Below are 21,669 nucleotides of genomic sequence, written 5' to 3'. Positions count from 1 at the left end.
TAATATGCAATTGTGATTGATTAATATGCAATGAAATTTGACACAGATTTATTAAATGCCTGCTCAGTGCTGTGCTAAACGTTAAGAAGGACACAAAATTGAAGAGGTACTCACTTCCCTACAAAGAGCTTGTGATCTCGTTGCAATAGGGTCATACATTTGTTGGAAATAGCATTGTTGAATAAATAAATGGATGAATGAATGAGGAAAGTGTCAAAACAAATGATGAGGTGAACCATCAGAATCTGGTTGTTGTTTAGTCATCATGTCTCTTTGCCACCCCGTGGACTGCAGCACATCAGGCTTCCCTGTCCTTCACCATCTCCCGGAGCTTGCTCAAACTCATGTCCATTGAGTCGATGATGCCATCCAACCATCTCATCCTCTGTCATCCCCTTCTCCTCCTGCTTTCAATCTTTCCCAGCATCAAGGTTTTTTCCAATGAGTCAACTCTTTGCATCAGGTGGCGAAAGTATTGGAGTTTCAGCTTCAGCATCAGTCCTTCCAATGAATATTCAGGGTTGATTTCCTTTGAGATTGACTGGTTGGATCTCCTTGCAGTCCCAGGAACTCTCAAGAGTTTCCTCCAACACTACAGTTCAAAAGCATCAGTTCTTCAGCACTCAAAATCTGGGAATATTGTCAAAGAAATACATGTGATGAGGCTTTTTTATTCCTAGAGATTTTATTTCTGTAGGTCTGGGATGGGGCCAGACAAATCTGTTTTCTCTTAGGCTGGGATGGCCTCAGTGACTGTGAGAGGACCTGGAAGAGAGTCTAGCATGGGAAACTGTAGAGCTGCTGCATAAAATGACCCTAATATGTCAGTGGGACCTCTTCCTTCCATCTTGGCTTCAAGCAAAGGGTCCTCTCTCCCTGTTTCTTCTGTTGCCTTGGATGTTCTTTTTCAAATCCATTTTTGAGATTGACTTGGGTAACCTTCACCTTTCAGTCTCTGCTTTCCTAGCCTCACAGTCTTACACGGAGTCTGGAGGTACCCTGTTTTCTCTTTTGATAACACTAAGCTCATGTCCCTGTTGCTCCATCGGGACAGGCTGCCTGTGTCATCTCAACTTTCTTCAGAAAGAAATGGATGTTTATTGAGCATCTGTTATCTTTCAGGGGCTTCCCAGATGGCTCAGTGGTAAAGAATCCACCTGCAATGCAGGATACTCGAGTTTGATCCCGAGGTTGGGAAGTTCCCCTGGAGAAGGAAATGGCAATCCACTCCAGTATTCTTACTTGGGAACTCCCACGGACAAAGGAGCCTGGAGGGCTACAGTCCATGTGGTTGCAAAGAGTTGGACACGACTGAGTGACTGAGCACACACATTATCTATCAGGAGATACACACACAGTCTTTCACGATACCTCACAGCACACCTGATAGGAAATTAAAGTTCACAGAGGTTTACTCGGTGAGTCTAAGGTTGCACGTCTGTGAGCCGGGAAGCCGGGAGTCACGCTCAGGGTTCACTCAGTTTCCACACTGGCCCTGGGGGTGTGCTGGCTGCTCCGCCAGTGTCAGCCCCACGCCCTGCCTGGCCCTGTTCTGTATGGGTGGCGGGTAATCTGGGGAGAACTGGCTGACATCCACTGGGGTCTCCTCCCTGGTAAACTACTTGCCTTCAAGTCTTTGTTTCAGTCTGCCTCTGAGAAAACCCCCACCACAGACGGAGGCCCTCTCTGGATTTTACAGAGCCGCCAGCCTTTGCTTCACCCCATCAGCTTCAGCAGAGCGGGCTTGGGAACAAAGCGGGAGATGCTCGGCTTCACCTGTCCCACACCCTGAAAGCTGCGATCTCGGTCGCACCTGCCTGTCCTTGAACAAAAGTCTCCCTCTATTCTGCAGGCCTGGGAGGACCACAGGCTTGGACCTGCACCGTGAACACGTGATCATTGCTGCAGGGGACCACCCAGCACAAAGACAGTGACCCCCGCTGCCTGCCCACCCCTCACCTGCAAGTCATGCCCCTGGCCTATGTCATTACGGACCACAGGCTCCTCTGAAGAACCTGTGTCTGGTTTCTCTTCCTCGGGGTTCACCCACAGTGGGTCCAATGTATGGCCATCTGATTGAGTTGGAGCCCATATCCAGACTGTTTCTCCAGAGAGGCTGGGTAAAGGAACACTGATTTCAGCTTGGTCTGAAATAGGGACTTGGCCAAGACTCATTTCATGTTGTTACTATTGAGATGAAGAGAGAATTTATTTATTTGGAATAGTGAGCGTTTACCAGGGAGAGTGGATCCTCAGGTTAAATTCAATCATAGAACAACAGAGCAACAGTGGAAGTGGCTGTTATCATTTCTTGCTCCTAACACTCAACAGATTCAGGGTGGAGTTGTTGAATTAAATTAACACTAGTGACTTACATTTGTATATTAATTTGCAGTTTTCAGAGGATTCAAATTCTCAGTTTAAATGGAAAGAATGCTGGACGACCAGCCTACCTTGAGTCTTGTCTTTTAATATGCAGAATAAACAAGCTTTGATAATAATTCTGCTCCGGGAAATGTTTTTCTTGGCTTGATTATGAAGAAGTTTTTGTCCTTTTGTCTAAGAGCCTCTGATAGGGGCTTTTACTTCTCACTGAGCACGTTTCTGTTTATTTTAACCTTTAATAAGTTGCCAAGTCACCGTCCCTCAGACAGATGTTGCCAGGACCCAGCCTGTCGTTTCCACACCCTTGATGGGCTCCAGCTGCCTGTTCCCACTTCTGTTTGTGGAGGGCTCTTCTCGAGATGTTGGGGAGGGCAGAGGTGCTGGGGTCTTAATGTCCCCTGGGAGAAGCCCTCAGCAGTGACTGATGGGAGCTGCAGTATAAACACCCCAGCTTCCAGGTGTCCCATCCCATGTGGGAGAACTCTGGTGCCCAGCATGTGCTCACAGATGCCCCAGTGGGATTAAGTTCCGGCTGGTTTGCCATGGTGACTTGCTTGAAATGCACCTCCTGCCGCTGCCTTCCCTCTCCCATCTCATTCCGTCTGCCTCTCATCTTGCTTCCTAAGGTCACCTCCCAAATAAAACACTTGCCCTCAAACCCTTGTCTCAGGTCTGCTTTGGCCGGAACCCAAACGTGGACTTTCCCAAAGTTAGTACATTTCTCTAGAAGAGCACTGGCTAGCTCTTGAATCCAAGCCATTAAGTCACCTAACAAGGTGTGAAGCTGCCTGTTAATCCTTTGCTCAAACAATTTTTGAGTTTATCACCATCCACTGACTTCACTGCCCTCTTGGGCAGGTCTACTCCACTTGCCATCCTCATTCTGTTAATTGTAGTGTAAAATTTTTAATTAAAAATAAAGAAGATAAATCTGGCAGCTTTAAAGTTGCTTTAAAGTAGCTTTAAAGTTGTCACTCTCAACTCTACCCAGGGTGAAGGAGACGCATGACTGGTGAAAACTAGCTGGTTCAAGTTTTCCGCTGAGGAGTTAAGGATGGGCTATTTGGGTGTTCAGTTTTCTCACTTCTACCAAAGACAGAGGACATTTTCAAAGGCATAGTATAGTTAGACATACTCACTTCATAAAGTTAAAAGCGTTTTGGTGAGTGCTGAAGACATGGACCCTTCCTCTGGTTGGAAGTTGTTGAATCATGCGGTTCTGTCCAGAGCTCACAGTTTCCATTTGGGTCTTAGATGTCATCTAGTTTAAGTCATTTCTTCAACAACCCTGCCAAATGGCCATCAATGCTCTTCATGAACATTCTCAGGTAAGGAGAGCTCATTACTTCCTGGGAGAGCTAATGCTTTTTATTTATTCCTTAATCATTAGTTTTTGCTTTAACTGAACTAAAATCCTCCTGCAGTGGTCACTCATTGGTGGGAATTTCCATGGGAGAAACTACTGAACAGGTTGAATGCCTCATCCATTCTAGAGAACTGGAAATATTTGAAAACGTATTTAATGTGCTTCTTAAGTTGTGTGTGTGTGTGTGTGTGTGTGTGTTTTCCCAATTCTTTTCACTCTCCTTAGCCTGTTGTGGTTTGGAGACCCTCAACCACCCTTGTCACCATCTGTCACTACCTCTCTCAGAGTGAGATGCCCATTGGAGGCAACCTAGTTGTCCAATTATTGGGGATGGCAGAGTTTAAGTAAATTATCACATGAGGCAATACTGTATAGCTTCTATAATCAGGCTTTGAAGATTATTTGATAATATAAAAATATCATGACATAACACATGGCAGGGGGGATACTGTATATGCAACAAGAGCCCAGTTTTATTAGAAATATACACATAGAAATGAAGTCCAAAATATGTCAAAATGTTAAGAATGGTGATATAGCTAGTTCTGAATCTGTTTTATGTTTTTCCGCATGTTCTATAGAGGACATTTTTTTTTTTAATTTATAAACATTTGTTTTGGAAAGAAACAAAGGAAAGAAAAGGAAAAAAGAAAATGGCACTCAAAGAACTCATAGACTTTTCAGATGTGTTCTGATATTGCAGATTTGAGGGGAGCTGACACCCTTCAATGTGTATCTTTCACTTTCCTGATTCAGATGAGGGTTTTTGGCAGGTGAATGACACTGTCCACTGGCATTATACCTACCATTCACCAGAGCCCCGGAAGAATTTTTTTCCCACTTGAATTACTGTCTCTTTTTAATCTGGTGACTGGTGTTGAATTACTATCTCTTTTTTGTCTGGTGACTGGTGTTGGGAACAGCTGTCACAGAAACACCTGGGCTGGGCAGGGGTGGCCAGGTCAATCTCCAGTAAGGGCAGTAAGTAGCCTTAGAAAGAGAGAGGCATGTGCTGCCCACTGTCCAGCCTGACTGGCAGCCACTCCACAGTGATGCTCTACAGGTTGCAAGAGGAATTCATTCAGGGAGGAAACTAGAAGTGCCTCAGTTGCAAGGGCAGCCCTGAGGCCGAACCTCCACCTGCAACTGGTTTCCCTACCATTTCTCTGCAAGGAAGGGCTTCCAAGATCAGAACCTGGGAGAAAACGAGGCACATGCATCTCCCCACCTCTTCTTGGCAAACTCTCCATGGTTCTGCATTTCTGGGGGAGGCAGGGCTTTGGAGTAATCCAGGTGGCAAAAGTGGTAAGGAATCTGCCTGTCAATGCTGGAGATGCAAGAGATGTCTCCATCCCTGGGTGGGGAAGATCCCCTGGAGGAAGAAATGGCAACCCACTCCAGTATTCTTGCCTGGAAAAGTCCATGGACTGAGGAGTCTGGCGGACTACAGTCCATGGAGTCGAGAAGAGCTGGACATGTGAATGCACACATGGGGCTTTCAAGGAGACAGACAAGGCCCTGCGTAGGGCGGTCCCTCTAAGGAAGCAGAGGAACAGCCAGGCAGTGGCTCCATGTGCCAGCAGGGAGGCCTGAGAGGACGAGCACCTGCTGTCCTTAGACTCTGCAGATGGCTGGGAGTCTGAATCTATTGAAACAGCTCCTAGACTGTTCTTTCCTTTTTTTGGTCTATTTTTTAAAGTCTTTACTGAATTTGTTACATTATTGTTTCTGTTTTACCTTTCGGTTTTTTGACCCCAAGGCACGTGGGGTCTTAGCTCTCTGACCAGGGAATCGAACCTACACCCCTCGTGTTGGAAGGTGAAGTCTTTGCAACTGGACCACCAGGGAAGTCCAAGTTCTTTATTGCCTGATCTAGCAGAGTGGATTCTCATTCATCCAGTGAGATTTGGATTGATGCCTGTTGTTTCTCTCTGGAGGCACATTGGCTGGACAACACCAATGATTAATTTAACTTTTTTTTTTTCCATTAAAAAAGATGCTCAGCCCAATGTACACTCTTCTAGGTTTATAAGACCCACGAGATCAATAGAAACCCAGCACGTCTGTGTTCTGCTTCCTAATTTCCTGTCCACCACACGCATGTAAAATCTCCCTTCTTGTTTTGCAGTGTGGACACTCACACGTTCCAGGAAGAACGTGGATCCCCAAATACTTCTTGTTAATCATCTTTCCTCTATTTAAATCTATATTCTCTAAATATAGGAGTCTTTTCAGCAAACAAAATACTAAAAAAAAAGTACCTAGATCTGGAAGTTGTAGGAGAAATATAGCTTAGTAATAGTTTGGGTTATTTTGAGTGACTACACTGATGCTTTAATGGTATACTCCCTGGGGTTATAGTAAACTGATCACTTAAGTTTAAAGGGTTTGCAAATCTTATCAGGAATCAGTAGGTGACTTGCTGGATCAAAAGTTAGAGCCCAGACATTTACTGTGATTCCCTGTTAATATTTCTCCTCTGTCAAGGGAAGCAATATGCCATATTTGAATTTGTGGGGAAAGTCATCAGGACAAAGATAATCTTAAGAAGGTGGCATGCTTGCTCTCATAAAGCTGTGGGTTTTGTGCAAGTTGCTGCCCTTTGGGCTTTTTGCCATAGGTTTTGTCCAGCAAGAACCCAAATGGCTCATTTCCACCCTCCAGTCAATGTCCTCAGCTGGAGCTGATTTTAAACTTTGCCAAGGCTCTGTCCCTGCTCCCTTTACCTTTTCTTTCTTGACACTTTGTCCTTTCAGACCTCAGTTCCTTCTTTTTCTCTCCCAAGTCACTCACCTTTGCCTAGTCCAGGCCCCACACCTCGTCTGTCTTTGACACGAGCTGCAGCTTCCATAAGATGGGCCATCTGGTATGCGTGCATGTGCAGGGTACCTGTGTGCCCTGGGTGTGGCCTATGTGCAGGCAGATGTGTGTGTGTGCGTGTGTCCTCCCACCACCAGGGGCACCAGAGCATTTAGGACACGCGCGATTCCCCACACAGGGCAGCTTACACTTACGTAGTTCGAGGCCAGGTCCGGGTGGAGGTAGTCAATTCCTGTGAAAAGACAAGAGCACAGGAACAGAGGGTTAATACCTGCCACGCGTCCTCAGGAGACCTGCTCAAGAAGTCACCTTCTGTGTGGGCATCAGAAGATGGGGATGGGGTGAGCACTGGGCCCCCGCCTCAGGTACCCCTGGGGGAGGGCACTGCCCACCCCCACACCCCAGATGCAGAGCCAGTGGCCACCAGATGTGTCAGAGGAGTGAAGCCAGTTACAGCTCAGGGCCCTAGCATAACACTTCTGACACATATGTCAGCTTAGTGGCCCCAAGATGGACGTCTCATCAGAGAAGTGATCTAAGAGAGATTTGTGGAAGTGCTGACATTTCTAAAGCATCAGCTGGCATTTCTTCTGAAGTGAAGCCTGCCCTGGGGAGGAAAAGCGATGATTATTTAACAGGGCTCAGACAGCAGTGGATTAGGAGAGCATTGCCAGGCACGGAAATAACAAGAGAAACATGGCTTGGCGAGAAAAGCCATTAGGCAAAGGGCAAGTGGCTTCCTGGAGGTGTCCCAGGTGGGAACTGGTTCTTGTTTTTGCAGAAAGCTTTCCAGGGGGCCTGAGACCATGAATCTTCTGGTGGGAGTCCTGTGCTTTCTCCCGCATGCGGCCTATCTTGTCCAGGGTCATTGCAACAGTAGGATTATGGTCCCTGATGCTGCTGGGATCCATCAACATGTAGATCTCAGAAAGCACTGAGGAACTTCAAAGGGCAAACTGCAAAGCTCTCATCCAGGTCTGTAGTATCTAATCACTGAAAAGCAGCAACAACATCAGAGCATCCAGCCCTCTCAGAAATTGGCTGGGTTCCTGCGCTACCTAGTATGGTTATGAGTGTAGTCTTTGGAGTCAAAGACCAGAGTTTTAATCCCAACCATGCTGCTGACTAGCTGAGTGACTTCAGGCAAGGTACTTGGCTTCTCTGTGCTTGCATTCTTCTCAACCTGGTAGGGGTGAAAACAGTGTGGTCTTATTCCAGAGGCATCAGTAACTCTATTGGGTTGCAATATTTGCAAGCCAGAGGCATCATTAAGTCTTGATCATGATTAAGTGTCAGTCATCTTTGCTGCATGCATAACAAGGCCGGGCCACATTGTAGCTTTGTCCTGCCAAAAAGAACTTGCATCCAAATATTGTATTTTTAAAAGGAAGTTTTCCTTTTTTTTTTCTGGTTGCACAAGTAATTCCTGGACTGGGAGTCACTGATCTACTGATGTTTTCACATCAGAAGCAACTGCTGATGTTACTCTGCTTTCTACAGTTTGGGAGACGATAGCCAGGCCCTTCTCTTTCACCTCCTTTACCCTGCTCCTCAAAACTGCAGGAAGATGGGGGAGGAAGATAAAAAGGCTAATATTTTTAAAGTTTAAGACCCTTGTTCTCAACCCTGATTCAGAGATGTCAGTGTAGGCTGTGGGATGGAGCTGGGGATAAGCACAGGCTTCCAGATCCAGTTCTATCCGGGCTCAGGCACCGAAATGTTTGTGTGACTCTGGCCGCATAGATTCTCTGAGTCTCAGCTTCCTCATCTTTGAAACGGAAGTACTGTTCTCCTCGAAAAGCAGTTTTCGAGGTCGGAGCCAGTTCACTGAAAGTGTTTAGCTTGCAGTAAACACGTAACCAATTATATTCCTTGCATCCTCATCAGTACTTTCATTTACCACATTACTAGAGTTTTGTGGATGGTGCAGAAAGAAGAAATAATTCAAAAAGTCTACAGGCTTTATTTTCTTGAGCTCCAAAATCACTGCAGACAGTGACTGCAGCCATGAAATGAAAAGATGCTTTCTCCTTGGGAGAAAAGCTATGACAAACCTAGACAGCATATTAAAAAGCAGAGACATCACTTTGCTGACAAAGGTCCATCTAGTCAAAGCTATGGTTTTTGCAGTAGTCATGAATGGATGTGAGAGTTGGACTATAATGCCAAAGAATTGATACTTTTGAACTGTGGTGTTAGAGGAGACTCTTGAGAGTCCCTTGGACGGCAAGGAGATCAAATCAGTCAATCCTAAAGGAAATCAGTCCTGAATATTTATTGAAAGGACTGACGCTGAAGCTGCAGTTCCAATATTTTGGCCACCTGAGGCAAAGAGCTGACTCATTAGAAAGGACCTTGATGCTGGGAAAGACTGAGGGCAGGAAGAGAAACGGGTGGCAGAGGATGAGTTGGTTGGATGGCATCACCGACTCCATGGACATGAATGTAAGCAAACTCTGGGAGATAGTGAAGGACAGGGAAGCCTGGTGTGCTGCAGTCCATGGGATCACAAAAGTCCAACATGACTGAGCGACTGAACAACAGCAGCAACTTGGTTTTAGAGTGTTGTGTTGAAATTAAATTGTCCTATATGTTTGTTGAAATTGGTAACATTTTGTGCACTCGTTGTTAGGCAAAACATGTTACAAACAGATAAGTTTAAAAGAAAAGATACACACACATGCAGAGAATAAGTTTCTTTTTTCCCTAACAGTTAATTTTTAAAATATGGCTTCCTGTTCTGATGATTCAATTTACTTAGGAGAGGAATTTTCTAAGATGTGATAGTCTCATCTCTGTGATGGGAAAAGCCCAGAGATAATTTGAAGACTGAAGGAAATCAGAATTAAAACAAGATAAATTTAGCCTAATTAAAATAAAGGATCTTTAATTAGGTTAAGTGGAAGACTGAATGTTAAGTTAGAACAGACACAGACTTTGGTCTGAGGAAGATTATTGACAGATGGATTAAGGATGACAGACATGATCCAGAAAAATAATAATGAACTAAGCATGAAAACGATAACCTGGTAATTAAATAGTATTTCAATGTTTTGGTATATTTGATTATCTTTTGAGGCGGAAGACACTGAATACATCTTCTTAATCAGCTTATTTATTTTTCAATTCTTGTATTATTAATGGATTCATTCTTGTTTTCATTCACAGGTTTATGTTCAGCAATGAATGCCAGGTGCTACGCAGGTCTTGGAAAAACAGACCATTTAGACACAGAACCTGAGCTGAACAGCCACCTAAGGCTTGCAGTCTACAGGGGGCGCTGACTCATCACCAGACCATCATGATGCAATATGGTGCACAAATGACAAATACTTGGTTATACTTTAGTTCATAAATCACTGGTATCCTGTCATTAGTTTGAAAGTCTTCTCTACAACAGTCCAAATCCTCAGGAATTGCTGGCAGTTGTGGAGCCCTCAGGGAATCAACAAGGGGCTACATGTACATATCCTTAGTTACAATGTTAACAGTTCAGTTGAGACTTTGGAGGTTTTGTAAGAGCAAAACCACTTGCCTGTGACCCCTTTTAAGGGTGCTGCTCTGATCCCCCAGATGCTTGGTGATGAAATGGTGATTCCAGTATAATCTAGGCAGGTTCCCCCCAAACCTACATGCATCTTTCTCCTAGGTGAGCTGGCCTCAACCGTGGTGCTTTCTGAGCCAAAGCATCAGGAAGGAAAAACGGGTAAGCTGCCCACAATGGCATGAGTGTGTGCGTACACATATACACATATACTCACTCTTGTGAGAACTCCTTTTTTTCCCTGTGAAAGCCCTTGGCCACTGGAGAAAGCTTTTGCCTCCACTTCAAAACATCTCACACCTCAGAAAGCACTGGGCATTGTTTTCATGTCGATATTTAATTGAGCCCACACAAAGACACGCTGATTTTAAGCACGCTGTCTGTCCTTGTTTCCCATCAATCCTGCTTCAAAGGCTTGCTTTAGAGAACATCATATTCTTTGAGGATCTTGAGAAGAGAAAGGCTCCATTGCTTCATTTCTGTACAGACTTTATATGTAATTGGACCAGTACTGCCCAGCGGAGCTTTTATGGAGGATCCAGACGGCTGATGAGAGGTGAAAGTGCATCCCCAATGAGAAGCCTGCAGGGTAGAGGTACTCCAGAATCTCGGCAGAGCCAATGGCACATGTTAGAAAAACAGCAGTTCATCAAACCCTTTGGCTTTCATATCATGATATATAAAAAATAAAGCTCCGCTAAATCTTTGTCGGGCAGGCATGTGGGATAGAATTAACATTACAGGGGGGCAAGAATAGTAAACTGTGATCAGTTTGCTTTACCAGGGCTCATTCTGAAAGCAGCAATAAAATCAAAATGCTTTTGGGGATCTAGAGCCACACTGCCAACTGGAACTTTCTGTGATGATAGAAATGAAGTGGAATTGAATTGCCACTAGCCCCATGTGGTTATTGAGACCTTGAAATTAAGTGAATGTGATTGAGGAATTGAATTTTTAATTGTATTTAAAACTGTATTTAAAACTCTAATTAAAACTTAAATGTAAATAGCCACATATGGCTAGTGGCTACTACATTGAACAGTGTGGATCTAGAGACATAGGTGGTAAATATAAACAGTTTAGAAGCTGTTTCAAGGTGAGATATAAGCAGTGTTTGTTGCTGCTGTTGTTGAGTCGCTAAATCCTGTCTGGCTCTTTTGTGACCTGCATGGACTGTAGCCTGCCAGGCTCCTCTATCTGTGGGATTTCCCAGGCAAGAATGCTGGAGTGGGTTGCCATTTCCTTCCCCAGGAGATCTTCCCAACCCAGGGATCGAACCCACGTCTCTTGCATTGGCAGGTGGATTCTTTACCACTGAGCCACCAGGGGAAGTCCAGTGGCCCCAGTGAGAAATTATAATTCAGTGGTTGTCAACTTTCATTTGTTCATTAAAAAAATGTAAACTTATTAATTCAGTACATATTGGTGAAGGGCTTGAGGATCACTGATGTGAGGAGGCTGAGGATGTCGGCACAGTATACATGACCATGCCCAGCCTCTGGCCCTCCTACCTCTGACTCCCAAACGATGGATCTTTTCCGTTCCAAAGACATGCAAAAGACACACTTGGTTCCAGATGAATGAAGCTTTTGGAATACTCACCATCGTCCATAATTCCAATGGTAACACCTTTCCCTGTGTATCCCAGCTCCCAGGCTTCTGCCACATTCAAGTCGAGACCGGGAGTACCATCAGCTTGCCCGGTATTGATCTGGTTCAGGAATGCCAAAGCAGAGGCTCTTATTAGTTTGGTGTAGATGGTAAAGTACCAGATGGTAAGTATTTGCTTGACACACTCTGCAGCCACCTGATATTTCAGGGCCAGATCAGAGGTCACGTCTTCCATGAAACAGGACTTAGGGGTGTTCCCTCCATCTACCTCTTCTAGTCTGCTCCTTCTGTTTTTTGATACACAGAACACTGGTATTTTCTGTCTCATGGAAATATTCAAATGCAATTTCTGTCTCCCTACCTCATTACTGGATCATCATCTTTAAACTCCTGAGGACCAACATTGCAAGAAACCCTCCCCAGTTTAGAATTAAGTGCTCACAACTCTTGTAGCTCTGTATTTATTCCTCACTTTCAGAATTTAGTTCGTATTGTTTTGCTTTATTCTGATTGAATAATTTCCTCGCTAAATAATAATATCCTTTGCAAGAGGGAGCATGCTCTATTTACCTTTTAAGTTCAATATCCCCACACCAAGTCTCGCTTAAAATTATTTGTTGAACTGAATTAAAGAGAGCTGCCTCACCTTTAGTGCAAGTTCTAATATAAGAAATAAAAAAAGCCTTCCCCCTTAAAAAAATCAAAAAAGAAAGAAAAGGAAAAAAGAAAAATTCCATACAAATATGTTCACTACCCTCTTCTTATGCATTTTTGTCCTGCGGAGATTCTCTCAAAGATAAATCATTAAAAAAAAAAATAGGGAAGTTAGAGCTGGTATTGACTGATGCCCACAGTGACAAGTAGCTGGTATGATGCTGCTGAAACATGTAAATATCATTCAGTTCAGTTCAGTTCAGTTCAGTCGCTCAGTCGTGTCTGACTCTTTGCGACCCTATGAATCCCAGCACGCCAGGCCTCCCTGTCCATCACCAACTCCCGGAGTTCACTCAAACTCATGTCCATCGAGTCGGTGATGCCTTCCAGCCATCTCATCCTCTGTCGTCCCCTTCTTCTCCTGCCCCCAATCCCTCCCAGCATCAGAGTCTTTTCCAATGAGTCAACTCTTATTAGCGCTCTTTATGGAAATGACTTGTCTTCTCCTAAGCACATGTGAAGATGACACCTCATGCCCTGGAAGTTAGAACCATGTGACTGGTTTTGGCCAATGGAATGTGAGTTTACATGCCATTCATCACGTCCAGGCAGAAGCTTTAAGAGCCAGCGCGTGATTTGCTTTTCTCCCGCCATTGAGTTGCTCCTGTAACCAGGGATTGGGATGCAGCTAAGATGAAGCCTGGGTACCTAAGGGATTTCAAAGTGTTGGATGCATAACGTGAGTGAGAAACAAGCTTTGATGTTGTTATTCCACTCTGATTTGTGGGTTGTTTGTTATTGTAAGATACCTAGGCAATCCTAACACACATAAACTCATTCAGTTACCCAGACTGGATTTATAGAATTCCCTGCCCTGAAGCCTAGAGCATAGTCCAGCTCTGAAACTCCAAGGGAAAAATTGTGATGCATTCCTACAATGGGCTGTTTATAAATTACAAACATTTACAAATTAGTCACCCCTTCCATTCCATATACTCTGTGGTTTGTGTTGGTTTGGAGGCACGTGAGCCCGTCTCTTTTAAACATAACCCAACCCACCCAAATAGATTGTGAAAATATATTCGTTTCACCAGACAGACTAGGATTCTGTGCCTTGAATCCTACATCAGTTAAGCTCTACTGAATTGACTGCCTTTATTGTAGGAAGCACCAATAGGTGGTACTCCTGCGACTTTAGTCTCTGAGTTCTCTTGCTTGTCCCTTGTGAAGTCACCCCACTCTTTTCTCTTACACCTGTGGCCCCATCCTTGCCTCCCAGTCCTCTACCTTTTGAGGCCCTGGTTACTCCTCCCAGAACGTTGACTTGACTTTCACATGTTTCTGCAAGTCTTCACTTATACACTGGTCTGGGAGAAACCAAGCAGCTCTTGGTAGTTGCTTTGAACCCAGAAGGTTATGGCTGTTTAGCAGTTCCAGAAAGAAAGCCGATTAGAGAATGAGATGTGTGGAAGGTGATGGAAAATCAATACTGATCAGAGGGGACAGAAAAGTTCCCCCAAGCTGGCGCTGGCTAGCATCCCACAGACTAATGAGGAAATAGAAATGCATCTTTTGTCTGAAGTCCCAGGATGGGAACCATTATGAAGGGGACCGAGATGCTTACCAGGTACCATTGCTTCGTGAAAAGAGGGTCATTCACGTTGATGTCGATCTCGTTGATGTCTCTGTACCCTCGCTTTTTCCGGTTGAATCCTTCCTGCTGCAAGGCCCTCTTTACCTGGAATGACAATGCCTGAGTGTTACCTGACTATTGGCCGAACACCCCTCTTCTAGAATTCATTTCCACAAATTCAAATTCCGTTTGTATATAATGTTTTTTTTTTCATTCCCTCAGTAGAAGCTGAGCTCATCTCATGAACACTCTTACTTTCTGATTATTTCCTAAGATAATTTACTATTGTTTGCTTTGAACAAAAAGGCCATGGGGATGGCCTTCAGGGAGTTTTGTGAGAATAAGAATTAGGTGGAGATAAGGTGGTATGGGGCATTAGGTGAAATAAAACAATGAAACACTTGCATTAAGGGAATGAATGTGATTTCAGAGAGGGAGGGGGTGGACCCATCACAGCCTAGTTTTCTGGAGGCACCATAATGAAGAGGAAAAGTTAAAATTTTACAGACATTTTACCTCCTGCTCCTTCTGCCTCTGTAACCCAGCTTGCTCCTTACAAAGTCTGGATCACATAGGTCTCAGAAAGTGGGGACTCAGAATACTAGGAACTGGAGCTTATCTCACTCACCCTTGTCCTGCTCTTTGCAATCGCCCTAGCCCCTGCAAACCTGCTTAATCATGCCTGTCTGTGTATAGAAAGCTCCGTAACCCCTTTGTTCGGGGCTCAGAGCTTGGAGTGTTAACTCTTCCGGAAGCCCGCCAGCGTAATAAACCTGACTATCCAACTCTCCGAGTGTGGTGCTTGGTTTCTCCAGTACTGGTTTCCGCAACAACAGTAGCCACTTTTATTGACAGTCCTGTACTATCACATTTGGGAATCAGCCAAAACGAAACATCAAAACAAGAAAAAAAGAAAAACCTGCCCGACAAGCCAGTAAGTCCACAACAAAGTTCTAGAAGGTGAGTGAGGGAACCTCAAAGATTAATTGGTGCTCTCTTTGCAATGATGACACTTCATCTGGGGACAGTCAGATTGAACCCCAAGCCCTTGGATGGAAATGAAACTTAGGGGCTGAATGAGGAGGCTCCTGGCAACAGCTGGGCTTTGTCCCAAAGGGAAGCTTTCTTTCCACTTGGGCAAAAACGAACTCATCATGCAGTAGCTGTAGCTGAACATCTACCTGCTCCAGGACTATGCAAATGGGTAAAAGGGTATGTTCTGGATGCTGTTAATTTTTTACAATTATATTTTGTTGCCAAAGGTTCATTTCTCCTTCTGCCATGTTCCCCAGTATATTGGGGGGATGACCTCAAGCCCACTGGGTTCTGTGTTTGTGGGAGTGAAATTCCAGGCACCAACCTCTTGTAAAGGAACCGAAGCCTCTCTGCCTCAGAGGGTGTCTCTCTTCCAGGGTCTGCATCATGGGGAAATGGTGTGAGGGCAGAAAGGACCCTTGGAGGGTGTTTATCTCAGAAGCTCACTCACCAGACCCCACCCCCTAAAGGATCCTTGCCACTGTTAGCCACAGCCCAGCCTGGAGCCCCCCAGGACCAATCCTTCAGCCTCCCACAGACCGTGAGCTCCGCACCACTTTCCAACAGATTCACTTTCACTTACATGATCCAGAATCAATTTCTGTTGCCTACACCGTATGAACTCAGATACGGGATGAGGGAAAACAGAAGACTCCACGTTAGGAGTGAAGCTGGAAGGGGGTGAATAGAGAGACCATAGGCGTGACTGAAAACCCTCCCCTTCCTTGCTGCCCTGGGAGGTGAGGGAGGCTGCGGCTGAGCAGTTCCTCACTTTCCTGCTCCACACGTGGACACAGGAAGGCCCGGGCTTATTTGCCAGAAAAATTCTCAATTCTTCAAGAAACTGTCCATGTAGAGAAGTAGTGGGTGTGCCATTTGCTCTGTGACTTCTTTTTGGGGAGTGGGGAGTCCAACAAGAGACATTCCCTGTGATACAGTTAACCCCTACCCCTTGAAAGTAAGGTGAAAGTGTTTGTCACTCAGTTGTATCCAACTCATTGTGACCCCACAGACTGTAGCCCGCCAGGCTCCTCTGTCCATGGGATTCTCCAGGCTAGAATAGAGGAGCAGATTGCCATTTCCTACTCCAAGCAATCTCCCCCACCCAGGGATTGAACCTGCATCTCTTTACCACTGAAACTCTGGGAAGCCCTTATTTACTACCTCAAGCTTCAATTCTATTTAGATTCTTCACAGATTGGGCACTCCAAACCTGAATTTCTTTGTCCTGACAATTCTTCACAAATTTATTGTTTCTTTGTCTAAAAAAAGCTGCCTGCTTTGGCCACTTCTTAGGTCCTGTGGATTCTATGAGACCTCCATGTGCATGAATTAAATTTTGTTTCTTTTTCTTCCATTAATCTGTCTCAAGTCCATTTTAGTATTAGGCCAGCCATGGGAACCTGTGAGTAGCACAAGGGAGGTTTCTTCCTCCCCTACACTCTCAACCTGTAAAGAGCCACCAAATGCCCCCTCTCAAAGCTTCTGGTTACTGGAATTTCCAGTACAGGAACTGGAGCTTGCCTGCCCACCCTGAGTGCCCATCTACCCATTTTGGTTCCACACCCAAGTCTTCACCTGCTCTGCTCTCAGATGGGGACCTTGCCTGGCCTCCCCTGGTTGGCGGTGGCCCCATCGTATAGACTTATGTTGGAAAACTCTGCAGGTTGTTCCCAGAAGCATGAGAACAGGAAGACTATCTCAGATTCCATCTTTTCGAATAACAGTAGAGGAATGGCTGTCACAACGTCACTTCAAACTCAGACCAAGTGCATTCAGATGAAAAGGCTGTCTAACTTCATTTCCATAAAATTAATTTTTAATTTCATAAATTAGTTTTTAATGGAGACCAGCGATGCTTTGGAATGCCATGCTTACTGGACAGCATCCTCCTTGTAACTCAGAAGCGCCACAGTATGACTTGAGAGGTCTATAGTTTTGCACCTTATGTTATCAAAAACCAAGAATCCTAAGATTGCAGAGTGCTTTCTGAATCATGTCCTCAGTGAAGATCACAGTTAGAGTTCCAAGAGGGATGAACACCTTTAAGACATATATTTTCACTTATTACACAAAAAACTAGACAACAGCGTTTCCCCTACAATGGTACCATATACTGCCATCAGTCACTTTTGCGTTTTGGTTCTTGTCCAATCCTAACTTGCATTTAAACCTAATTTTTACATAATAGTAATCACATCATTGATAAAATTGATAAAAAAAAAAAAAAGAGAGCACTCTTTCTTTGTTGAGTATCTGACCATAAGAATTTTAATACATTGCTACATAGCTCTCATCTTTCAATTTTTAATGGCTTCCTAAACATTCCATAGGGGAATGTACCATAACTTATACAACGAGTTCCCTCTTAGTGGTCATTTAATTGTTTTCTATTATAAGTGAAATTGCCATGAGCAGAGAGATGAGGTTATAAACTATTTTTAAAGACCTCTGGGGAAGGTTTCAGTGTTACAATTCTACGTGTGATAAAGCTCTTAATGTCAGAGAAGTATTTCCTAGCATCTATAATCTTCCCTCACATTATAACTAAAAGACCAGTTTTATTCTCTTTTCTTCCTCCTATGAACTGTAACCTTTCACAGATGATTCCTTTCATTACCACTTAGATGTAGGACCAATGACACGCATAAAACTTAACCATGGCTTCTCGCCTTTTCAAAAAAAAAAAAATATATATATATATAAAACATACAGTTAGCTTCGGTATTTAGTTTTAGAATGCTCCCCCAAGTTGGTTCATTGACTTAAACATTTATACAAATAAAAAAATATGAGAAAGCAGGTGTATGTGTTACTGGGTATTATTTTATTACAAATGAACAGATGGATATTCTACGATTCAGGTTCAGGTTTTAAACCTTAATTGGAAACATGTACAAACACAGATTTTGCTGGAACAACTCCACCTACTGCCTTCCCTTCCTTGTGTCTCCCCTCAATGAAGAGATTTTCAGTCCACAAACATTTTTGTGAATCTACAATATGCTAGTTACAGACGGTACTAGGGTGAGGCAGACATCCCTGCATGTTGGCATACTCTTTTACAAGTTGCATTAACAAGGTACTTTCACTACATTTAATCTTCCCTGGTGGCTCAGATGGCAAAGAATCTGCCTGTTATGCAGGAGACCAGGGTTTGATCCCTGGGTAGGAAAGACCTCTTGGAGAAGGGATGGCAAACCACTTTGGTATTCTTGCCTGGAGAATCCCATGGAGAAAGGAGTCTGGTGGGCTACAGTCCATGGGGTTGTAAAGAGTCCGACACAACTGAGCAACTAACACTTTCAGTTTCAAAGGAACTTGAGGAAACAAAGGTTCAGAGACCACTGGCCAAAAATTGAAAACATGGCAGTCACCCAAGTTGATCAGTTCTAAATGCTGTGAACTTTCCGCTAAAGCACACAGCCTCTCCCTGAGGCATGGAACATAGTCGACCTTCACCGAGTATAACTTCCCAAGGATCGGGGCGGGGATCACTTCCCTGCCGGGCTGATAATTAAATGGGCTTCCCTGGTGGCTCAGACGGTAAAGCGTCTGCCTGCACTGTGGGAGACCCAGGTTCGATCCCTGGGTCGGGAAGATCCCCTGGAGAAGGAAATGGCAATCCATTCCAGCACTCTTGCCTGGAAAATCCCATGGACGGAAGAGCCTGGTAGGCTACAGTCCCTGGGGTCGCAGAGAGTCAGACACGACTGACCTTCACCGCCTATAACTTCCTAAGGATCAGGGCGGGGATCACTTCCCTGCTGTGCTGATAATTAAATAGCTGATAATTAGCACTGACTGTGCTGGGCAAGGGAGAGGCCAGGAGAAAGGGGGCAATCTAGGAATCTGCCTCCAAAGAGTAGGAGAACATCTAGGCTTGCAGTGAGCCTGTGAAGAAAAACCATAAAACACGGAACTAACGTGGGGCTGAGGGCACTTGGTTTGTGATCTGTGATGCTATTGATTGTGTCACACTACGCTTTTCTGTGTCATGGGCATGCTCAGTTGCTCAGTTGTGTCCGACATGTTGTGACCCCATGGACCATAGCCCACCAGGCTCCTCTGTCCATGGGATTCTCCAGGCATGAATACTGGAGTGGGTTGCCATGCCCTCCTCCAGGGGAACTTCCCGACCCAGGAACTGAACTCAAGTCTCTGGTGTCTTCTGCACTGGCAGGCAGATTCTTTACCAATGAGCCTATTACAGGTTGACCTATGTCCCCTAGAAGACATGTTGAAGTTGTCATCCCTGGTAGCTCCGAAAGTGATCGAGTTTGGGGACGGGGCCATTGTAGATGTGATTAGTTCAGGTGAGGGCAGCCTGGGTCCTAATAGAGTACAGCTGGTGTCCTCATATGAAGAGGATGGAGACACACACACACACACACACACACTGTGGTGATGTTTATGGACTATGTCATCAGGATAAACTCATCGCTGGGTAGGACTTTAAATTCTCATCAGGCAGTTACTGCCAAACGACCCCCAGAAAGCTTATACTGAATTGCATGCTCACTGACAGTGCATGAGAGTGTGGGGAACCTGAGCATGTGTGGCCCTCAGACACCCTAACATGGCTATTCTGTTTTGGGGGCCTGGGGTGCCGCCTGGGAACCTGTTCTTGAAGAACTCCTAGAGGGCCACGCCGTGTGTCCTGGACTGAGGTCTCTGGGAGACTCCAAACTCCAAGATCCCCTCCTGATTCTCTGGTGCATCAGTGATGCAGGAAGCAGAGGTTCCGAGCCTGGATGAACAGAGCAGTAGACTCAGCCCTGGCCTCCATGTCTCTTGAACTTTCCAGGTGATTCCTAAGAGCCCGGGGCTTGAGCAGCTGTGTGCTAGACTCCTCTACCCCCCGCTTCTTGTCTCTTGACCCCGTTCTGACACATCACAGAGAAACGAAATCGAACTACGGATGAGAGAGGGACAAAGTGCATCTATACTAAGCAACTTCAAGGGTGTGCTCTCTGGAGGAGACCAAACCCAAACCCATAAGAACATACATTGTATTTGCTTACAAAAAATTAAATCTCTCCTTATTCATCTCAGGTTGCTTGCTGGGAGGCGGGGGAGCGGAGGCTGAGGACTTTCTTTTTCTGATAGGTTCAGACAAAACAAAAATAGCTCTTCCAGAAACATTGTGCCCAATCATCAGCTGATACAGGCTAGGTAATTTACTGTACAAATTAAGAGAGTTTTAATTTTTATTTTTAAGAGCTGTGTTCTTTGGACAATTTGCTGCATTCTGGATATTCTTCCCACTCCCCACCCCTTCCCAGCCTCTGGCCCCTGGCCTGATTATCTGTCATGACTCTCCTGGGGTGGGGAAAGGACCCTCCTTTCTGGTGCATGAGATGCCAGAGCCATGCTGGGGGGCTGTCCTTTTAAGTTTTGAGCTGCTGGGGAGAATTGAAATGTATTGAGTTGGTCTTCATCTTATGGGAAGAACGATATAGCTTGACTTTTATTGAATATAAAACGTGGAAGAACAGGCTGTGTGGCATTGTGGACAAGAGCTGGTCTTTGGGACAGACAGGTGTGAATTAGAGACTCTGATATACCTACTGTTCACTATCATGAGATCTCAAGCAAGCTACAGAAAATATTTGAGGCTGTTTTTTTCACCTGTAAAATGGACGTGAGATCTAGTACCCACTCACACTGATTGAGCTGACTGTGTGCCAGGAGGTGTTTCAGACCTTTACATACATCATCTCAGATAATTTTCACAACAATCTTGGGGCAGAAGAGGGATTAGGAGTGAAGGCACGAAAAGTCATGCAGGGAGCCAAAGGAGGAGCCATGAGTCAGATCTGTTACAGGTTGAATTATGACCCCCTGAAAAAAGTCACATGTCAGTGCTCTAACCCCCAGTGTGTCAGAATGTGATTGGGTTTTTGTTTTTGTTTTTTTTTGAGGCAATGTCTTAGATAATTCTGTTAAAATGAGGTCACTAAGGTGAGCCTTTATCCAGTATGGCTGGTGTCCTTTATAAGAAGAGGAAATCTGAACAAGGACCCATGGAGGAATGATACAAAGGGATAGGATGAAGATGGCCACCTCCAACTCTTTGCAACTCTATGGACTGTAGCTGCCTGGCTCCTCTGTCCATGGAATTCTCCACGCAAGAATACTGGAGTGGTTTGCCATTCCTTTCTCCCGGGCATCTTCCTGACCCAGGGGTCGAACCTAGGTCTCCCGCAATGAAAGCAGATTCTTCACCATGTGAGCCACCAGAGAAGCCCCTCAAAGCAGCTCAGCGTGTCTTTAATTCACTCTTCCTGCTCTTAGCTAGTGGAAGACAAATCAAGTTCAACATGGCGAGAGTAACCAGTTGAAGTCATTCTCATGGGTGTCTTAACTGCAGAAGACCCCCTGCAGGAAAAGCACATAACCACCTCTCTCCCGGTAAATTTCCAAGGCAGCATGTTAGCTCTGTGTTTGAACCAAGGAGCTGAAGACAGTTCATCAAACAAGAAACCCAGAAAGGCCATCACTGCTGGATGAGGTGGGAGATTAGGGAAGAGGGAGGCCACATAAATTCAGATATTCCAATTCATCGCTTTCCACCCATCATTGGCCTTAGCTGTCAAGATCTGGAGGCAGAGGACTGTG

At 44.9% G+C, this 21,669-nt stretch overlaps 1 protein-coding gene across 1 annotated transcript in view; it reads right to left on the bottom strand.

Moving 5' to 3' along the window:
* PCSK2 (proprotein convertase subtilisin/kexin type 2) overlaps nt 1-21,669 on the bottom strand; it is a 239,685-nt gene that overhangs the window by 94,741 nt on the left and 123,275 nt on the right. Inside the window, exons 3-5 of the mRNA XM_061436282.1 lie at nt 14,005-14,118; nt 11,718-11,826; nt 6,766-6,803 (exon numbers count right to left, since the gene is read on the bottom strand). Of these exons, the coding sequence (XP_061292266.1) occupies nt 6,766-6,803; nt 11,718-11,826; nt 14,005-14,118 (261 nt within the window). The remainder of the gene's footprint in view (nt 1-6,765; nt 6,804-11,717; nt 11,827-14,004; nt 14,119-21,669) is intronic.

The sequence above is a fragment of the Bos javanicus genome, chromosome 13 (genome assembly GCF_032452875.1).
Source record: "Bos javanicus breed banteng chromosome 13, ARS-OSU_banteng_1.0, whole genome shotgun sequence".
In the NCBI taxonomy this organism is placed as follows: domain Eukaryota; kingdom Metazoa; phylum Chordata; class Mammalia; order Artiodactyla; family Bovidae; genus Bos; species Bos javanicus.
Note: the sequence above shows the minus strand (reverse complement) of the source record. Positions and strands in the feature narration are given on the sequence as shown.